Source organism: Brachionichthys hirsutus, chromosome 18, assembly GCF_040956055.1.
Source record: "Brachionichthys hirsutus isolate HB-005 chromosome 18, CSIRO-AGI_Bhir_v1, whole genome shotgun sequence".
Classification (NCBI taxonomy): Eukaryota; Metazoa; Chordata; class Actinopteri; order Lophiiformes; family Brachionichthyidae; genus Brachionichthys; species Brachionichthys hirsutus.
Genome location: NC_090914.1, coordinates 10,541,273 through 10,561,989, shown reverse-complemented (window position 1 = coordinate 10,561,989; position 20,717 = coordinate 10,541,273). Strand labels below are relative to the sequence as shown.

The window sequence follows — 20,717 nt, the reverse complement described above, 5'->3', positions numbered from 1 at the left end:
AAGGATAAGTACTGAGTAGGACTCAGGAACGACGCGGGGTCCTTTAAATGTTTATTGATAACGCAGCACCGGGGATGACAAAGTAAAAATACTTTTCATTCGAGTCGTTTCTTTCCACGTGTCCACGTCGCCGGACTGTCCCTTTAAAAGCTGTACCATCACACAGTTGGGGGGGGGGGTGTGCTGTTACCTTATATGTGTCGCACGGGGATAATTGTTTTAACTCGTAACTTCTAATAAAACACTACTTTAATATTGAATAAGACGACATTAATGCTTTAGAACCGAACGGCGTGCGTGACAGCGTCCCCCCCCCCCCCCCCTCCGCGGGGTTGCGTTGGTCTCGCCCGCATCAAACGCACGTGTGGCCTGTTTTCAGGGATTGCTCCGACATTACGACACTGCTCAGTTCGCCGTGACGTCACGGTGACCAGACAGCTGCTGCGTGTCACAAACAACTTAATCGGAAGATCAGAGTTACTGTGGATAAGAAGACCCCCCCGTGGGGAGGACGAGGACGACTCAGCGTGCCCCCCCCCCCTCCCCCGCGGGAGCTGCTGTGATTTCACCGGGCTGCCGGTGAGGACTCCGGACACACCCTGTCAGCGGTGAGCCGTCGGTTCCTCCGTGGGGTGGGCGTTTAAAAACTCCGTGTCCGCGTCGTGGTCGCGGCTAGCAGCGCCGAGTTAGCTTCCAGTCCTGCAGGTAAATCTGCACCCCACCCGGCGGGCGGAGGAGGCGCGCCGGCCGGTGCCACGTAGCGAACAGCTGATGTTCTGCACGAGCAGTGCTGCAATGACCGCCGGACCGTGAACGCATCCCCAACTGGAGTTAGAGTCGTGACTTAAAAAGTACTTTTAAAGGAACGTAGCCCTATGAAAACAGTGAATGTATGTAAATATGATTAAACCTGAGCTGTTTAATTTCTCTGCATCCTTATGTTCTAACTACAGACAATCAGCCTTTGATTGATTGATTGATTGTGCCAGGAGTTCAAATCCAAAAACGCATTGTACGGTCCAGCTCTGTTATTTCTGAAAAAGCTTATAGGTAGGATTTTCTTTAAAATAAAAAATAAAGGAAAAGACCCAAGGTGTGATTTCTGTCGTGTCTTTTACCCATCAGGCCTTGAGGCGTCTCCGGTGACACGATGAGCCCCGGGGTGTGTAAGAACTGCGGCTGCTCGGACATCGATGTGGACCAGGCCAGGGGCGACGCCGTCTGCATGGGCTGCGGCTCCGTGCTGGAGGACAACATCATCGTGTCCGAGGTGGAGTTCGTGGACTCGGGTGGAGGGTCCCTCGCCGTCGGACAGTTTGTCTCCACGGAAGGTGAGACGGATGAAGAAGTCGTTCTGCTCCTGTCTGTGGCTTTATTTTAAAATAAAGAACCGCTTGTGCTTCTCAGGTGAGTCGGGCTGCCCCTGTGGGTTTTAGTGTTTTGGACAGGTAACCTCTGACCTTCAACTGAAGGGCTGCTTGGTCTTCTGATGTTCACTTTCTGGCTTGTAGTTCCGTGGCTGTCCGCTAGAGGGCGTGGCGGGATTACACAAATCATTTTTTGGATGACTCGATTCATTGTAAATTTCTTTGATAGTAATTTACCTTTTTAAGTTCTCCCTTCCGTCTGTTGCTCAGGTGGGGGTCCCAACCTGTCCTTCGGAGACGGACACCTGTCGGGGGTGGGCAGAGAGTCCAGAGCACAGACGCTGTCCAGAGGTGAGCGACCAATCACGAAGGAGGGGGTTCTGTTTAAATATCCAGACCGCTATCTCGGCTCCTCCTCTTTGTGCTGATGATGGTTTTGATCCAAGTGGTCCCGGTGGTTTGTGTCTCCTCAGCCAAACAGAACATCTTCACTCTGGGTCACCAGCTGCAGCTGAACCAGCGCTGCCTGGACACGGCCTTCAACTTCTACAAGATGGCGCTGGCCAAGCACCTGACCCGCTCCCGCAGGGCCGCCCACGTGGTTGCCGCCTGCATCTACATGGTGTGCCGAACCGAGGGAACGCCGCGTATCCTTTCCTGCTCCTCCTGCGGCTTACCGGCGATGATGATGATGATGATGATGATGGTGGTGGATACAGTTTGGGTTAGTTTCCTCGACTGCTGACCTCAGACATGCTGCTGGATCTCAGCGATGTCCTTCAGGTGAGCTTCATGTTGAACTCGGTTCCGATCCGGATCTCGGCTCGTGTTTTTATAAACGCTGGCGGGACGTTGGTGTGCAGATTAACCCTCTTCTGCTCGTCTAAGTACTTAGAATAACTTGGATGTCTTTTTAATTCCCTCTTTAACCCCCCCCCCGTGACCACTTCAACACAATCTCTGACCACATGTCCCATGATGCACCTCTTCTGGACCGCCCCAGGCCCTGCAGTCGGATGTTGACCTGTGTAATTAAACCTGAGGAGTGTATTTTTAGGAAACCCTCCGTGTGGGTGTGTCTTTAATGGCGGTTGGGGGGTGTGGCTCTGGTGGGGGCATGTGTCAGTCACAGCTGGGGGGGGGTGTTGTGTCCTGGCGGAGGCACCCCCCTTCGCCCCTCGTACCAGGGTGTGGAGGGTTTGCAGTGGGTGCTAAGACCAGACCACTGCTGCTCGGGGTATTCCACCAATCACATTCAAGGGCCACACCCACACCACCTGGTCTTGGTGTGGACGGAGGAGGGGCTCCAGCTGATCAATACTGCTGCTGATACCAGCTGTTCGCCCCCCCCCCCAATCCCGTCTATACGAGTTCACTCAACAGGTGGTTCAGAAGGATGACCGCGTGATGTCATAACGCCATCTGGCCGAGGTCACTTCAGGTCACGCAGGTGCCGGTCCCCCCCCCTAACCCCCCCGTCTCACCGGGCACATCTTTTGGGACTGTGCTGTTTTGACATTATTAAATGTTCGAGTTGACCTTTGACCTGGAACGCTTCAATGAGCGCTCCGGCATCGAGGGGGGGGGGGGGGTTATATGAGACGTCTCATTTTCAGACCGGAACCCAAAGACGGAATCTTTGATAGTCAGAAAATCATTTATTTGTTCATGTTTCCTGCTGACGCGGCGTTTTCACATCTTCTGTTCCGACAGGTGAACGTCTACGTCCTGGGAAGAACCTTCCTCGTTCTGGCCCGAGAACTGTGCATCAACGCCCCGGCGATAGGTACCGACCGCACTTAGCTTCACCCCCCCCCCCCCCGTTTAGGAGCAGTCATTCGGAAGCAGTGAAAATGATTCTCTGAACTTGGATGCAACGTCCTTTAATGTCCTGTTAAACAAAAACATGAAGCAGGAGATGAAGAGGCCGACACTCCTCTTCATCAGAATCATTCAAAGTACTATCATCAGATTATCACAGGAGACCAGACTGCGTGTGCTTCCTGGGGGGGGGTCATTACCCCAGGGCGGGCAGCCCCTGTCCGACCGATGCAGCGTCCTCGTCCAGAACACGTCGAAGACGCGTCGAGTGCAAAACATTTCCACGCTTCTTCTCGTATTGTAATGCGACCCAAACGCCGCTGCTCGGAACCAACAACCTTCGCACCTTTCGAAGCCGTCGGGAGTTCCAGTAGCGGCGCTCGGCTCGATGACATCACCATACGACGGCGTATTAATGTTTGTAAAGCGAATGACGCTAACCCAGCGTTTAAATAACAATGACCTTAGCTTAAATCCTCGGCCGTCCCGCTGGTCTCCGGACTAACCGGGCCGTCCAGCTCCGGTTCTCACACGTAGAACACGAGCTCCGGGATCTGTCCTCCTTGGACCCCGGTCCCGTTGGTGCTGTCGGAGGAGCACTGGAACTGAAAGGTCACCTCCCCGCACTGCGCCTCCGTCACGCCCTCCTGGCCGAAGTAGCTCAGCTCCACGCCGTCCAGCACGGCGCTGACGGTGTGGAACGCGTCCGGCTCCACCTGGACGGGATGCTCGAACCACACGGCGAAGGTCCCGCTCGACCCGTCCGACAGGAACTTGGTCAGGTTCTGCGCCAGGGTCGCCCCCTGCCTCTTCAGTTCCATTTTCACGCTGTACTCCGCATTGCCGCCGCTCGACCCGTACAGGCCCAGCCCCGCGATGAAGACCCGCTTGTCCACGGCGAACTGGATGCTGTCGCAGCGGCCGCGGTAGCGCCACTGGTTGCTCCGGTAGGCCGAGGACTGGAAGCGGTGGCACCGCTGGGGCGCCAGGCCCGTCCTCGCGGTCAGAGGGAAGTCCAGTTGGGGCTTCTTGGCCGCCGTGTACCACAGGAAGACGCTGCGCGTCTCCTCCAGCGTCAGGATGTCGCACTGCGCCGCCCCGTTGGCGAACTCCTCCAGGCTCATGGCGGGGATCCGCAGCAGGAACAGCGCCTTGCCCAGGACGGTTCTCCTGTTGCGGGTCGTGGACCCCAGGCCTCGCCGCCGGCACTCCGCCGCGGCCCAGTTCATGGCCGCCTGGAACACCACCGCCTCCCTGGCGTGGAGCGTCTCCCTCCTCAGGATGACGTCCAGCGTCTGCAGGTCGATCTCGCTGAAGCCCTCGGAGCAGAGCGCCAGCTCGGCCTGGGCGTCGATCACCTCCCAGCAGCGCCGCGTCAGGTCCGCCTCCTCAAACAGCCGGCTCTGGGACAGGAGGACGCAGGCGTTCCTGGCCTCCAGGCTCGTCTCCAGGAAGGACACGCAGGCCTTGGCCAGCACCGGGACGATGTACTTCTTGGCGGCGTACAGGGTGGCCAGCACCGTGTCCGCCTCCAGGTCCATCTCGTCGCTGTACAAGTACCTGGTGGGAGGAGACGGCGTTGGGAGACGGCTTTGGGAGACGGCGTTGGGATCGCGTGATGCCGAGTGTGCAGCGCAGCGCAGCGGCTATTTACTATTTATAGCGAGTCTGCGTATAGTCCTAGACGATTGTGGGACGCAGATGAGGACACCGGGAGACAATGTCTCCCGTCGCACAAAGCGCTGCTGAAACCAGCAATTACAGAGCAGGGAGACGCTCCCAGACGCTCCCGGCGCTCCGGCGTTCACTCCGGATGAGTAATGAGCTGCTTTGAAGTGACGCGAGGACGGCTGGATGGACGGCGAGGGGCTTACTTCAGCAGAATGAGGAAAGCAGCAGGCTTCACATCTGGAATCGGGATCTCAGACTCCTCCTCTGCCAGATCGCCGTAAAACATGGCACAGAAGACGGAGCTTCCCACAGCGAGCACGTACTGGAAGGGAGGGGGGGAGCCGGGAGACGGGTCAGAACACAGGCAGCCAGAAGAAAAGCAGAACCCCCCCCCCCTCACCTTGTGGGCCGGGACCCTCTCTGACCCCCCCAGGGGGCCCACGATGAAGTGGACGTCGGCCATCAGCTCATTGTTGAACATCAAGGCGTTCCTGAAAGCAGAGCAGGTGTGAGGAGGTCATAGCTTGGGGGGGGGGGCAGCCCCCGCCCCCGCCCCGCCCACCTCCCGGTTAACCGGGGACATTCACGTCACCCCCGGACAGTTTGATCTGTGCCAAATCCGAATAAGTGCTTTGAAGTTCCGGACCACGCAGCGTGGGGGGGTTACCTCTCTCTCAGCGTGGGGGGGCTGCGGCGCCAGCTCGGGGGCTCCACGTTGTTGTTGTTGACGTTCTGCGGGGGGGTCGGGCTGGCCGCCGGTCGCAGCGGCGGCGCCTCCTTCGGCTTGTCGGTGCTCCCGTGGGACGGCCCGGTGCTGGCCCGGTCCAGCTCCGCAGCCATCGTCTGCTTCTTCTTGGACGTCAGGGACAAAATCAGGATCTCGTAGCACACCGGCAGCTTCCCCGGCAGCTGACCGACCTTCGTGGACTTCTTCAGTGTTTCTGGGAGGAGGCGGAGGAACGTCAGACACTTCATGATCCGGTCATGGCGGAGCAGCCGGCGGCCCGCCGCTGGCATCGGCACAAGCAGCCCCGGATCTCCCGAGTACCGGGATCACCGGCGGGCTCCGGGGTGCAGGGTACCGGGATCACCGGCGGGCTCCGGGGTGGAGGGTACCGGGATCACCGGCGGGCTCCGGGGTGGAGGGTACCGGGGTTCGCTGGGTGAAGCTCGGAAGTTTCCGCGTCAGCGTCCAAACATCCGGCGGAGACCGGTTCCCCTCCGCTCCGAACTTGGACCACTTTTGTCGGTCCCTCCGCTCTCAGCTCATCCGGTCCGGACGGAGAACCGGCGGGTCGTTTTCCCAGCTGGGGCTCGGGTCGGTTCCGCCTCCCGTTCGCCCCGCCTCTGGGTTAATCCTCTCGGACAGTAATCCCGCGTTCTCCCGGTGTAGAGGCGTCTCCGGTGTTCGGTCCGTTTATCGGGAGTTCCGTCGGTTCGCTTTTTTTCTTTTTTTCGTCGTGATCTTCTCAAACGCCCACGGCTCGCCGGGGACCAATGGGATTAGGGAGCGGCAGTGACGTGGGCAGATCTTAGTCTCCTCCCCCAGCAGCTCCGCAGAGTGCGTCACAGAACTTGAGCGGTCCCGCCCCCCCAGCCCGCTGATTGGTCCCGGTGGCAGGATAAAAATAAAATGATTTAACGTGACCTCCGGTGAAATAAACGTCATCTTCAAATCCTGAACGACGAGCAGGACGGACTGTGACGTCATGCTGCGGACACGACTGACTGTAAAGTTAAAATCAACGTCAACCTGCATGAGGAGTCATTTTAAACGTTGTCTGTACGTTTACCAGGTGTTTTTACCTGCATGAGGAAACTCAGTCTGAAGTTAACCTCAATTCTAAATAAAGAAAACGATCGTTATTTCTGACGTCATCAGCGGGTTTAAATGAACGCATTCACACGTCATCAAAGGTAAACAAAAGTATTGTCCCTCAACCCTGGTTTAAATGAAGATTAAAAAGTAAAAAATGAAACATTCCCATAAAACAGAATTCAGCACGATGATTTAGTGGCTCGTAGGAAGTCCGTGGTCTGTAAATGTATAAATATAGCATCTAACGAACTCTCATTTTAACCTCCAAATAACTTCACATGGTCACAAAGTCCTATAATAGAATAAGATGGAACTTTATTTAACCCAAGGGACATTTCTAAGAGCGAGATGTATCAAATATCCAAAGTATTTAAAGAATGTAAACAACGTGAAGAGCAAGGTTGCTCTCGCAATGAAAAAAATTCAAACTATTTTACAATTACGCCTGCAGACATTACTCGGGTACCTCTGCTCCATGCCCCCCCACCCCCCCCATGACCGATTGTCTCCGTGTCATCCAGACCCGTGCCTGTACATCCCACGTTTCGCCCAGCTGCTGGAGTTTGGCGAGAAGAACCACGACGTGTCCATGACGGCGATGCGGCTGGTGCAGAGGATGAAGAGGGACTGGATGCACACGGGACGAAGACCGTCGGGACTCTGTGGAGCAGGTAACCGTGAGCGGAGGGTGTCGCTGGACGCCCCCCACCTGCAATGAGGGAGCCTGCAGAGAGAGGGGTGGAGTCCAGTCCTTTGGGCCGCGCCCATCAGGCGCTGGCGCCTCGTCCAGTTCTAACCACGCAGAATGAAAGTGCTTGACCCCCCCCAGCTGCTATGAACCCTGGAGCCCCCTGACCATGGGATGGAGGAGGACACGGAGCTCAGGGCGAGACATTGTTATTCTGAATTCATATCTTTTTAAACTAAATGTGAAGCTGACCCCGAGGCTGCGGCGGCGCTCCAGCGGCGTCCGGGTAAGGCCGGCCCACCAGTACCTGCCTGCCTACCAAACTTTGTCTTCGTGCCACTTTTGCGGTGCAGATTTTTGCCGAGTGTCTCAAAGCGCTGCTCTCCCCGCCGCGTCCCGGCTGGCGTCGACCCGAACGCTCCCGGCGTTGCAGCGTTAGCGGCTAGCACGACCTGAAACGGAGCGGCTGCCTCTCTCTGCTCGATGCTTGTTTGCGTTCACAGTTAAAGCCTTGCTGCCTCTGTTCCTCTGCTGCATCGCCTGAATAATTAATTGCTCATCATAAATCATTGAGGAGGGTACGGTCGCAAAAGGAGGAAAGGTTTGTTCCAAAATAAGATGCAAATCTCGCCGTCGACAAATCAGAAAGGTTTAAAAAAAAAAGGCTGGGCTGATTTTGGAAGAGCTCTGCGGATCGCGTTGAATGAGCTAAAGGACGGGAGGAGTCTGCATCAAGACGTGAAAGCCTGGGTGGTTCCACGGTAACGGCAGTAAAATGTTTGAGCGAGTCCTCGGCCGCCGCCGCCGCCGCCGCCGCCGCCGCCGCAGTCCTGCAGGCGGTTGGAAGTGTGCATCTATCTTTGAACAGTCTCTGAGTGAGGCGGCTCTAATGATGCTTATATAACTGTTCCCCGCCATTCGTTGCATAACATTAGTGTTACTCTTTAAAACTCTGTTTTTGTGTGCGGGCGGAATGTCGAATCCACGGCGTTCCCGTCCGGTCGGCCTGTCCTCCAGTGGACAGGTCGCCCATGTGGGACGCCTGAGAGCCGGGCCTGTTTGTGTGTCACATGGGTGTGACTCCCTTTCATCGTCTGTTCGCAGCTCTTCTTGTCGCCGCCCGGATGCACGACTTCTGCCGTACCACCAAAGAAATCATCGGCGTGGTGAAAGTGTGTGAAGCCACGCTGAGACGAAGGTTGGTGACGGTTCCTGGTGCGTTCCCATTCTCATGGTTCCTGTCGGGGGGGGGGGGGGCTGCCGAAGGGCCACGAGACAGATATTCAGTCATTTCCTGTTGCCTGCTGACTCCTCCTCCTTCATCAGACTGACTGAGTTCGTGGACACGCCCACCAGTGACCTGACCATCGAAGAGTTCATGAAGGTGGATCTGAACCAGGAGTGTGACCCGCCTTGCTTTACAGAGGGACTTAGGAAGAAGAAAGCTCAGCAGGTACTGGGCCGCCGGCCTGTACCGGGCCAGGAGGCGTTGATTATTAGAGCCACAGATTAGTAATCAATCGGTAATAATGTTACACCTAGAGGGCTGCGATCCAAACACCAGTCTCGTGTTTGGGTTGCGAGTTTGATTTTGGAGAAGGGGGGCGGGGGGGCTGGAATTCCAGGGTACCCTTCTCTGGAGAAGTACAGACTGGACCTTGCGAGTGTTCTGGTGTTTGTTCTACGATGCTGAACCAAAGGTCCGACTTGTCCGTTGGTGGTGCTTGTCGTCTTCGGAGGACCCGGCAGCCTCCCATATGATGATGATGATGATGATGGTCTTTTTCTCTCTCTCCCTTCCTTCCTGCTTCCAGCTGGAGGTGGAGCTGAGGAACGAGATGGACCACGTTGAAGGTACGAACGTCTGTCTGACGGTTTGACTTCCTGCTTTTCTTCTGTGACGTTCAGTCTGAATCGCATCGACAGCGCCGAGGAAGACTCCACGTCCTCGTCTGTAATTGTGAAATGGCGATAAGTGGGATGCGGTGCAGGAAGGACATCATTTCAGTGCGGCGTGTAATTAGCCGTTTATCATGTTGTGGGGTTGACATGTTTCATATTGTAATTATGGTGAATGTGATCTGAAGGCTTTACAAAGACGGGGACGGGGAGGTCCTTGTCTTCGCCTGCGTGGGCTCGCGTTATTTCAGGACCGCGAGAGAACTGGGTCCGTTTTCAATCGGTCCTTCACGGTGATCTTCAACAGATGAAATCCAAGGTTACCAGGATGAAATCGACGCAGAGCTTCAGAACGTCAGGCCCAAACTGAGAGGAGTCTACGCCGCCTACACCAAAGGAGGTACAGACCCGGCGGCACCGACACAATCCGGCCCGGTCCAGCGCTTTGGATCAACATGACAAATATCCTAGACCCTTTAATAGTAAAATGTTTCCCTATTATTTCTAATGAGGAAGTTTGAATTTGGATCTAATTGTACAGCGCTCTGAACCCTCTGGGAACACCAGCCCAGAGCTCACAAATAAGTCCCGAAATAAGTCCTCATAATCGATAAGTATTGATCATCCATTGTGTTCTGTTTCATGTATTTTTAGGCTGATCCATTATTTAAATGCTGCATTAATTCCTTACCGAACCCGATATCTCTCTCTCACCCCCCATGGACAAGTAGATGCAACATCGTACCGGATGGAAGACCAGGAACCCGAAGAGGATGAGGAGCTTCAGGCGGTGGCCAAACACTTTGGCAAAGACCTCAATGATCTCACGCTGGAGGCTTTGGTGAAACTCGAACAGAGGAGTCCAGAGGAAGAGAACCAGGACCTGGAGGAGGACGGTCCAAAGAGAAAAGCCCCGTGCCTGGCATCCATCCTGGGCATGATGCCCACGGCAGCCACTCTCTGCCTGGGCAAGTCCACCAGGGACTGCATGGGTGCCGAGGAAGACGAGGGTGAGTGCTGCCAGACCTTCCAGATCGATGGTTTCAGGAATGCATTTGATGTTGGAGGTGTGGTTTCCGGACTTTTCTTTCTGTCATCGGGCCGGCCCAGGCTGAGCGCCGTCACAAATCTCCTCTGTAGACAGAACTCCAGGTTTGAGACGGCATTCCTAACATTCCATGCTTTGTCTGAGCGAGCAGCCCGTACCCTGGGGGATGATCCGGCGATGAAGGCTGCAGGGACGACACGTCCCCCTGACGGTGTCCGGTACCGACTGGATCACCACCAGGGTCGGGTTGTTCAGGTCCAGAGAGAAGTGGGCCGGGCCTGGTGTGAGACTTGTCCTACCCGTCTTTGTCTTTAGTCTCCGACGGGACGGAGTGTTTGAATCTCTAAAACTTAACTAAAAACCGTCCCTCCAGGAATCCCGTCGGTTGCTATTGACGATATAAATCTGAGAGGCGTGTGTGTTCATGGTAATGAAAGAACGTGTGGAAGTCTGTCATTGATTGGACGATCAACACAATGCTTCTTATCCATCCATTGATTTGCTGCTCCCATTCAGCCAGACGGCACGGATCAGAAAACCAGACGGGGTTTCTCTGCTGCGGTTCGGACGAGATCACACACCCTCTGTCGATGTGACTCATTAACAGCTGCAGGGTGGAGCGCCGCCTATAAATACCTAATGACCCCCCCCCCCCCCCCCCCCACGATGGATGGAAGCTAATGGTAGCACGCAGCTACATTGGTCTGATGAGGAAGCCTGCTTTTACAGCTTGGGAGGATGAGGAGGAGTCAGGAGGGCTGAGAGGAAGGAGCTGAAGTGTGTTGATGGATGGGGTGGGGTGAAGTGGTGTCACGTGTTTGAATCCCGGTGGAAGCTGCGTCAGGGCAGTTTCACAACTACACCAGGCTGAACTGATGCAGTTTGGAGCATCGTAGCGTCAACCGTCGGTGATGGAGAGGATGGTGGATGGCGTCATCACCCCAAGTCCTGCAAGCTCCTCCCATTTGTTTCAGAGGGCTGGAGGTGGCGCCGATCCCTGCCCCGCCTTTGTTCATGTTGTGAAACATGCTTAGCTTACAGTAAACAGAAGCCACCCTTAAACCTGCCCAACCTTTAAAGGAGCAGCGCTCTAGTTGTTTCATAACCCGATCAGAACCCGCCACCGAGCACAGGCCTCGGTTTGAATCCTGGGACAGCTTGTTGACTCGGCCCGTGTTTGGGATTGTGTTTCTTTGTCATGGAGCTGGAGGGGAATGGGGGGGTTCTGTGGTTTCGGGCCGGTTCAGCTAATTGTGGTGGAAGTGGGTGAGGCAGAGGGGGGGGTAAAACCAAACCCCCACCGTCCACCCCCAAGGTCAATCTTTGAAGTATTAAGTGGACTGAGTACTTTGTCATTAGTGCTGAGCCTTTCATCTGTCGTTGGATGCTGTCGGTCGAGGACGGGGCAACAGGACGGCAATGAGGGCGCCATGGCAACGAGATAAAAGCAAACGAAAGCGCGGCTGTCGTTACTGGTTGATCTTTTTAGTTTGCAGGGTGATGAAAGACAGACGCCAACGTCTCTTTAGGGATGTCTGGTAAAGGAGAGCGGAGGTGTCGGCTCGGCCCGCCGTTGTGGTAGCGGTCCACGGACATGTGGCCGAACACCTCTGCCCGCAAAGTTGGATTGGACGGCAGACCGACAGGAGATGACAGCGCAGGGAGACAGGCGTCACTGATACGCAGGAAGACAACGTCTGCTCGTCGGAGGCCCCGGCTGCTCCCCACGGACGGCCAATCACACGCCTTCAGCCAGTCGGTACCAGCTAAGCTACTGCAGCAGCGTGGCGTGGAATATGAAATGAGACGGGGTGTGTGTCGGGGTGTGTGTACGCGTTGGCAGCCAGTCTCTGGCGTGAGGACTGCTGCGGTGATTGGAGATGATGGGACGCTTCTGGCCCGTGGAGGGAACGGGACGCCGTCTCGTCTGCCGCCGCCGGCTTGACAAGAGATGACAGCTAGCGTTTAGTAGACAGGCAAAGGCAGGAAGCCGCTGGCCGTTACGTCATGCCCCCCCCCCCCCTGGGTCTGAGTGGACCCAGTCGGGCTAGCGTTATGCATCGACTCCAAATGCGATCAATACTGGAGCTTTGATTGCTGAATCTTTCCTGATTATTTCCACAGAAAGCGTCTCGAGGTTTTTATGCAGATGAGCCGCTGGCTTGGTAGCCGGGCGCCGGCCCATGGGTGTGGTCGAACGTTCCCTTGGCGGTTGTTGGACGACAGAACGACACTGACATTAAACGTCTTGTTTTCATGACGGTGTTCTCCTAAATTATTCATCCCCGCCGCTGAGGCCGCCGTGGCGGACGGACCGGCGTGTCCTCCACATCCGTTTCCCCTCGTCATCCTCTGGAGGTTGACTCGGTGCTGATGATTAATTTATCCTCCTCCTTGTGATGTAAAATTACAGTGTGTTCCGAAAAAGTGGGCCAAATGATGGAGCTGGAGGAAGCGACATCCTTCAACAAAGGCGTAGACTCGTTCTGGGCTCCTGGTCGGGGGGGGGGGGGGGGAGAGAGACACTGATGTCTCCTCCGTCTGTCTCCTCTTCAATCAGACCCAAGTGAAGCCGCGGTCCAGATGAGATTGAGTCAGATGGCAACTGACCGGTCTCTCTCCTCTGGAGCCGACTCAATCTTGAGTTAAGCCTTATCGGGACGCACAGCAGCCCCTTTATTAGGGACGCAGCGGGATGCAGGATGATGCTGTAGGATGCAGCGGGATGCTGCTGGATGCTGGAGGGTGGTTCTGTGTCACCCCGGAGGTGTAGACGCTGCTGTGAAGCTGCCTGTTGCTGCAGTTGGTGTTGACGTGTCCCTTTTGATGTTTTCCTGTGTGACAGACGGCGCCGCTGGCCGTGACGAACTGGACCTGAGCGGGATCGACGATGGCGAGATCGAGCTGGTACATACCTGCCGGTGAACGGAGGCTGGACGTTCACACATCACACACTGAATGAAGCCATGCGAGGCCGTCCTCACCTCATGGGCCGGTTCTGTCTCTGCAGTATCTGCTGAGCGACCATGAAGTCAAGGTAAAGACAGCGCTGTGGATGGCAGAGAACTCGGACTACCTCAGAGAGCAGAGAGGTGAGTCTCTGTGTTCTGTTCTAGTCCTTTCCCAGCCCGCGGGATCGACACAGAACACCTTCCCATGGCAGCGCTTTATCAGTCAGACGAGGTAGAACTCGGATTGGACCTGCTGGACTGGAGCTGCGGTCGTTTCCTGTCGGTTTGTTCAGACCGTTTCTTCTTTGTGATTTCAGAGAAGGAAGTAAAGATAGCAAAGGAGAAGGCGCTCGGGATCTACAAGGAAAAGAAGGTAACGGCCCTCAGCCTCAATTTATAGATGGAGGGGGCGGGCAGGTGGGGGGAGGCCCGAGCATGAGATTGATTACTCAATCAGCCAGTCTATCAATCAATCGGCTCCCTGAGACCAAGAAAAGTCTGAAGTGTTTGAAATGAGCTTCCAACTGGCGGTCAGTCGTAGCTTTAGTGATTGGAGGAACTGCTTCTGATTGGATGCCTCCACCTGTCCCAGAGATTTCAGAGGTATTTGGGAGGAGCCCCACAGGTGGGTGGGAGGGGCCTGTCATACCTCATCTGAACAGGTGGTGAATGGGCCACCAAGCACCTGATGGATCATTTCCTTTTATGTTCATGTATTTTGTGGAGACGATCTTATTTTATTCGACCCAATGTAAAGGTTCTGACCCGCAGCGCAAAGGACCCGGGAAGAAGCGGCAACCGATCCGGGCCAACACCGCCGACGAGGCCATCGAGAAGATGCTGGAGCAGAAGAAAATCTCCACCAAGATCAACTACGATGTCCTGAAGGACCTCAACGTCAAGCCCGGCGCCAGCCCGGCTCGCGTGGCCGAGCCCCCGAAGAAGGAAGTGGTCGCTACAAGAACTACAGGACGCAACCACAGACCTTCTCCGGCTGCGCTCAGCCTCAGCACGCCGCTAAGCACCCTGGGAAAAAGGTGAGCAGTTGTTTTAATCTCCTGTTGGGCGTTTGGCTCGCATCGCTGGGCTTGGAGATGTTTTAGGGTGTGGCTGCAACGTTTGACAGCAGAACCCGGTCCGGGGTGGATTTGACCCCAGTACTTATTCAGAACCCGGCAGGTACTTGATTTGAGCTGCTCCAGTTGGCTAATGGCTCCCGTCCCCCTCGGACCATTGCCATCATTCATGAATGAAGGTCCGTCTCCCGACTTAAGAATGGACCCACTTCCCGAAGCATCCCACCCGTTTGAATTTTTAAAATCCATTCCTGACCGTGTCCATAAATCATTGATGGCCCCGCCCATTCATCCGATGCGGTGGGTCCTTCTTCTGCCTTTTCCTGAATGAAACGCATCATCCATCCTCCTTCTGCCCATCTATCCCAGATGTCTGGACCCTGGACATGTCCTGCCCTCGTGGTGGTTCTGTCTTTAGCCGCGGTGCTAATCTCCGATTCTGCAGGTCGGTTGTAGGGCCGGATGGAAAGAAGACAGACAAAAGCCCATCTAAGACGCTGAGCATAGGGGACAGAGTGTCTCTCAGCTCGGCGGTGGACGAGCGGACGGTTGCTCCGGCCCTGAAGAGGCTGGTTATTGAAAAAGGGGCGTGGCGTCACTGCAGACAGACCTGTGGGACGTGAGGGACGCCTGCTGACGGTGCGTCCATTGTGCAGCTCCGGCCTCCCTCCCTCTCCTCCTCCTAAAGGCGAGGGGTTGGGGGCAGCTCCTGCTTCAGCTGGTTGCTCAGGACTAGTTCCAACCCCCACCCGTAAAGATTCTGTTAGCCTTAGCTAAAGCAGTCTTCCAGAAATAGCCCCCATAATTGCCCCCCGGCTGTGTTTCTTTCCTCCTTCCGGCACTCTCTGCTCCGCTGTCCTTTTTTATTCCCTTCTTTATTTCGAGATCTCGACAGATTCCAGTGCTTTTTCTGGACAAAGACGAAACAAAAAGATAATTCCTTTCTGCTTTTGCTTTTCCTCGGAGGGAGGCGAGTTCGAGGAACCGCTTTGGTCCGTGTTGGTTTTCCAGAAATACAAATGGAACACAGATTTAGCTGTCGCTGAGGAGAAACTGGACGACTCGGCAGTTTTGTGGCCGGATGCTGCTGCCGCCGGCGGTGTCGGAGGGCGGGAGCGCGGTGGAAGGAGGAAGTGCTTCCTGTTTTGGTGTTTCAGCCTGTCGGAGCAGGTGTTTAAAAAGCTTCAGCGCAGCACAGGATTGTCCTGTTGGGAACGCTCCAGCAGAGGGGATGTTTCTCCTGCTCCGGGGACCAGCTGTGTTAAGGGAGGGCGTATAATTTGCCTGTGGTTTGCAGCCCCTCCCTGTAAGCCTTTGATCCCCGGACGTCTTCCCTTCTCCGGTTTTGAAATTGTGTCCGATGATCCGTTGGATGGCGGTGGAGGTTTGTAGACGGGGACAGGGTTTTTCCGGAACGCACACCCCCTGACCAACATGCTGACTTTACAGGCCAGACATGATGCTAACAACACGTAGCGCTGAACACAAAAGAAGCGCGTCATCCATCATCCAAACAAGCGCCGACCCGAAAAATAGTCTCCTCCAAAAAGAGGGAGGGACTTCTTTTTTACCGCTGCATTTACACATCCACGGCCCATTATTAAGCCCCTCCCACCCGCCGTCCTCCCATTTCTCATGAAGCGCGGAGACACGAGTGTCTCTTTGATTGTGGAAGTCCCGCTGCAGTTTCCGTGTCCAAACCTTTGTTCTCCGGAGCGCCTCGTTCCGTAGCCAATGGGACAGCCGGGCCTGGAATTTTGAAGGTAATTCTAAAAATGGGCCATTTGGAAAACATCCCAGTTTCTATGGGAGGCTTAGCTGCTGCCCAGCCAGCCACTGGAAATGTAGATGCTATTGTGCTAGCTCCTGTCCTCAGCGCTGCAGCAACCCCTGCATCCTCAAGGAGGAGGCCTAACACCAACCTACTCCCGCTTTTGTCCCCTCTGGGCTCCACCCTCTTAAACCCGATGATATATCAGTTTCATTTTTACATTCGCCCCCCCCCAGCTGATGATGATGATGAATATATTTATTAGATGGAATGTTAGAGTACAAGCATGTATTACAGTACAAATACAGTCAAACATCCTGTCTAAGAGGATCATTTCAAAAAAGCCCTTGCGGTCTTGTTTCCATTGAAAGTCCTTATTGCCAGTTGTCAGCCGGGGGCTAAATGGCGTCCCTCAAGCGTCTTTTCAGCTCAGGCTTAGTCTCATTGGTCGTAAGCCGATTAGAGACGAGCCGCTAAAGCCGGCAGAGACTGATAGCCTGGCGGAGAGTCTCGCCGACTTGGATGAGCGAAGGAGGGTGAGACAGACAAGAGGGAGAAACTGGGAGTGAAAGGAGAGGAAGACAAAGGGAGGTGCAGGCGAGGAGGAATCTGGTCACGGTAAGACAGAATCTGGTCACGGTAAGACAGAACTCCAAGCCGGAAGCTTTTTATGGAAGCCTAGCAGCGGAGAGAGAGAGTCGTGACCTCCTGTCCTCCGGAGAATCATTAACTCGTCCACAAAGTCAGGACGGTGGGCTTCCAGAGGATGGATGTGATCCTGACGCCAACCCGGGAAAATTAAAGACGGAAGCAGGATGAGGAGATAATGACGTTCTGATGAATTGGGAGAGGAGGTAACTTGAAGTCTGGAGCGTGGGCTGGAATACCAACACGATGTGGATCTGCTTCCTTCCACGGGGAGGGATTTCAACTTCAACGGCAGCATGGTCCATCACCTGTACAGGAGACCTGACTGGTCTTCTCTGCAGGAAGCTTCTCACTCGGCTGCTTGGGATCGTCCATTAAGCTTCCAGAGAGGGAGGGGTAGGTGTTGGGGGTGAGGAGGCCCCGTTCACAGTTGCCCCTCCTCCATTAGTGCCCCCCCGCCCCCCCCGCCATTTCCTTGGTTAAAGCAGATTAATTAGAACCTCACTCTCTCTTATCAGCGAAGCTGAGTTCATACTCTAAGCCTCCGGGGGGGCTCAGCGTCCGGCCGCGTGTTCAGGGAGGGGGGGTGGAGCCCCTGGGAACACGCCTCGCTCCAGGCAGCGGGACGGAGGTGACGGCTGCTTAGGAACAGAATGTGTTTGTTTTCCTTTGTTGATCGGAGGAAGCCGCCACATGTTGTCAAGGTGACACCAGTAAGCAATGTCTGCTAACGATGGCTAACTGTTAGCATCACAGTGGGCTGGTGCCGCCCGGACGCCACGTGATGCTGTCATGCCTGTCTACAGCTAATGGCCCCGCCCACGCCTCGCCCCTTCACCCCCATCACTTCTGTAGAATAAAGAGGGACAGACTCTAACGGTGTGTTTTCATTGGTTGGCAGGTTGAAGCCCTTCATCTCCGGACAGCCCAGCAAGAAGCTTGCTGTCGAGCAGGTGAGCCGCTGCTCCTCTTCATCACACCTGCATCGCTTTTCACTTTGATTCCCCTGCGATGTCCCACAATTGAGACGAATCCCGTAACCGTGGATACAGCTAGAGACTTTAATTCTACATTTGCTGATTCATCATTTGTGGGAATGAGAAAACATAAATCAGATGCATCAGTTTGGAGCTGGGTGGGTCATTGATTGATCAGTCTTTTCCAATAACCAGTAAATCTGGAAGCCTTAAACGAACTCATGAATCCCCGACTTTAAAGGTCCCACAGTTTAACCCTTATTCTGCTGCAGACAGAATTCTGATAGTTCTGTTTTATTATTGCTGCTACCAGATATATCAGATCAATGGACTCTCTTCTCGGTTCATTGATTAAATGAGGACAATGAGGAGAACGTTCCGTCCACGTCGAATAAAACCTCAGCAGTGCCTGGATCGGATGAAATTCCCGTCGGTCTTTCCGGGCCGGCCATGAAAAGTATCCATGTGCTCGCGTTCCTTTATTGGGACTGTTTCAGATGCTTCTGGATCCGAACCCACCCAGGTTCTGGATCAACTCTCCTAGGCAGACACGACTGAGCTGTAATGACCTCTTTGCCCCCCCTGCTGCCGCCCCCGAGGTTCTGGTTAAGTCCTGCCCTGGACCTCACTCTGGAAGGTGCAGATTTGGAATCCAAAATGAGAGTATAATGTGTGAAGATATTGCAGCTTCCCTGCATACCACGCCCCCCCCCCCAACAGGTCCTGGAACGCCATCGCCGGCGTGTTTATTATTTTCATCAATATAAAGGAAGTGCGCCACATTGGATCGGATCCGGTTTAGATTTCCCCGGGGCCCCCGGCCTCACGCAGAGGACAGTATTAAAATAGTGAACAACGCACGTCTGCTCACGACCCGCAATATTTCCTGTTTGCTCAGGTTGCTGGTGCCGGCCCCCTGCCGGTCCCCGTGGGAGCCCCGCCCCCCGCCGGCGGCAGTGTGGTGGTGGAGAGCGGGCCGGTCGACTACGACATGGCTGCCGACGAGGAAGAGGAGGAGGAAGAGGATCCTTGCATGAGCGCCATGCACCTGTTGGGCGGCAACGGTGGGTGTGGATGTTTTTAAAAGCTAATTGATATCAGGAACGGGTCGAGATGCTTGCGTCTCTAATCCCGCCGTCTCACACTACAGATTACGGCTGCGATGGGGATTACGATGACGGCTTCTAGCCGGACGGCGGATTCCCAATGACAAATCCAAATATTTACCGAAGACTCATCCGGACTGCAGCTCCGGACGGAGCCGCCCGGGAAAGGGTAACGAGGAATTCCCACCGGGAATATACGGGACTTATGCATGAACAGTTTAAATCACACTTCCTGTTTGGGTTCCGGACTGAACCGGGAGGATGTGATGTGGGAACCTGGGATGTATTGATCAGTGGTGCAGGTAATACTGCAGGTGGGGAACATTCCGGTCTAATCCGGTTTGTGAGAGTGTCATCAGCCCGCCGGGCATATTGGTCTCCAACGTGCACTTTGAATTCACGAGGAACAGTTCATGTGTAACCCCTGCATCTGCTACACATGCATGACGACGGCTGCACTGAAGCCACACAGCATGGGCGTGTTTACCTGTAAACAACAAACAACAACCGTGAAATGACCCCGCATAGCCTTAAAGCTAACTCTGTAGCATGACTCAGCATTTACCTGCGACCTGTTGGACAGGTGAACGAGCGTCTCGGTTTATTTAAGCTCTTTATTATTCTGTTGGGACAGGTGTGACCTCATCACTGACCTCATCACTGTGACCTCATCACTGTATTTATGAGACGTGTTTTTGCTGCTTAAGTAAAGTTTTCACTACACGAGGAAAAATTATTTAGATCTCTGTTTGTGTTCACCCGATGAGCCCAACGTGCTGTTTTAATGGGACCCCCGAGGAGCATATCTTCCTCCATGGTTGATCAAAGATCCACCATTATCACCATGACCCCTACCATGTTCCCCGTGTGTTACTTGAACGGGAGAACACGCCCAGCCCGTGCAGCACCTGGGGCTATGGAATTCCTATTGAGAGTCGACTTGTCTCTGCCTGGTGAGTGTTCAGTCCAACACACACACACACATTAAGGCTGGTGCCGGTCTAATTTTATCCTGCCGTGCAAGAATGCACTTGTCCCATCCAGGACGTGCGAGGAACGAGGCGAGCCTGCTGAGACCTGCCTGAGAAGCAAGGAAGCGGCGAGCGCTGGGGGGACTTACTGGGAATACACCGGATTTCATCGCGTACCTGGTCCTCTGGAAAACACAGAAGAGGCAGCAAGTGGGTGGGTAGTGGGCAGATTTAAAGAGGGGGGGGGTCTCTCCCAGCTCTTCATGTTGTGATGCCGCGTTCTGTCGGTAGCAGGGGCTTCTCGGCACACCACGAACCAAAATGACGCCAAAATGATGTTCTAACACAGTACATATTATATTAGATGAGCTTTATTATAATATATAGAGTTACTAATATATTTTTTTAATGTATTTATACTTGGTGGGAAACCTGGGGCTGTTTTGATGAACACAAAATGGATATCCTGGCAGTAATGGCAGAAAGACGCACACAAAGCTCTTCCTCAACATCTCTGTCTCTCTCTGTTTTTAGTTTTTATCGCTGTCAAGCTTGAGAAGCTCAGCTCACACAGATATGTGGTTGAAAACGGGAGCAATGTCAGAATAGTCTTGTTGGCTAGAATGGGGAACTCCTGGGCAACAGATAACCAGAAACTGTCCAAAGGAAGATCAGCAAAGTTTAGCTTTAAACCACCGTCTTGTTTCAGTTCAATGTAGTGATGGGAATTCCGGCTCTTTTAAGAGAACCGGTTCTTTTGGCTCCCAAGTGGCTCCTCAGATTTTTTGTTGACAAAATTAATTTAATACCAAATCATGTGCATTGTGTAACATTAGCTACTAATGTAAAAACATGCAATATATCAAATGTTTATTAAATGTCTTTATTTAAATCCTCTTTGCAC

The 20,717-nt window shown here is 54.3% G+C and overlaps 2 protein-coding genes across 2 annotated transcripts; one reads left to right on the top strand and one right to left on the bottom strand.

Moving 5' to 3' along the window:
* The first annotated feature begins 584 nt into the window (after positions 1-584).
* On the top strand, positions 585-20,013 carry LOC137907348 (transcription factor IIIB 90 kDa subunit-like). The gene is made up of 20 exons (XM_068751666.1): positions 585-608; positions 1,126-1,331; positions 1,638-1,718; positions 1,841-2,014; positions 2,119-2,150; positions 3,081-3,153; positions 7,200-7,349; positions 8,471-8,564; positions 8,693-8,819; positions 9,181-9,220; positions 9,573-9,665; positions 9,997-10,275; positions 13,159-13,220; positions 13,324-13,405; positions 13,582-13,637; positions 14,036-14,301; positions 17,661-17,712; positions 18,635-18,800; positions 18,887-19,795; positions 19,867-20,013. Exons 2-19 carry the CDS (start codon positions 1,151-1,153, stop codon positions 18,922-18,924), a joined length of 2,046 nt encoding a protein of 681 aa, XP_068607767.1. The 5' UTR covers positions 585-608; positions 1,126-1,150; the 3' UTR covers positions 18,925-19,795; positions 19,867-20,013.
* On the bottom strand, positions 3,208-5,876 carry LOC137907352 (BTB/POZ domain-containing protein 6-B-like). The gene is made up of 4 exons (XM_068751670.1): positions 5,527-5,876; positions 5,260-5,350; positions 5,063-5,181; positions 3,208-4,748 (listed from the first exon to the last, which is right to left on the bottom strand). The coding sequence occupies exons 1-4, from the start codon at positions 5,874-5,876 to the stop codon at positions 3,716-3,718; spliced, it is 1,593 nt and encodes a 530-aa protein (XP_068607771.1). The 3' UTR covers positions 3,208-3,715.
* Positions 20,014-20,717: the final 704 nt, after the last annotated feature.

Excerpts from the sequence above, each read along its gene's own strand:
- LOC137907348 (XM_068751666.1), top strand. The coding sequence starts at position 1,151 with ATGAGCCCCGGGGTGTGTAAGAACTGCGGCTGCTCGGACATCGATGTG. Across the intron at positions 2,015-2,118 it reads CCGAACCGAGGGAACGCCGC|ACATGCTGCTGGATCTCAGC; the intron begins GTATCCTTTCCT and ends TGCTGACCTCAG. Across the intron at positions 10,276-13,158 it reads GGGTGCCGAGGAAGACGAGG|ACGGCGCCGCTGGCCGTGAC; the intron begins GTGAGTGCTGCC and ends CCTGTGTGACAG.
- LOC137907352 (XM_068751670.1), bottom strand. The coding sequence starts at position 5,876 with ATGCCAGCGGCGGGCCGCCGGCTGCTCCGCCATGACCGGATCATGAAG. Across the intron at positions 5,182-5,259 it reads AGAGGGTCCCGGCCCACAAG|TACGTGCTCGCTGTGGGAAG; the intron begins GTGAGGGGGGGG and ends CCTCCCTTCCAG. Across the intron at positions 4,749-5,062 it reads GCTTTCCTCATTCTGCTGAA|GTACTTGTACAGCGACGAGA; the intron begins GTAAGCCCCTCG and ends TCCTCCCACCAG.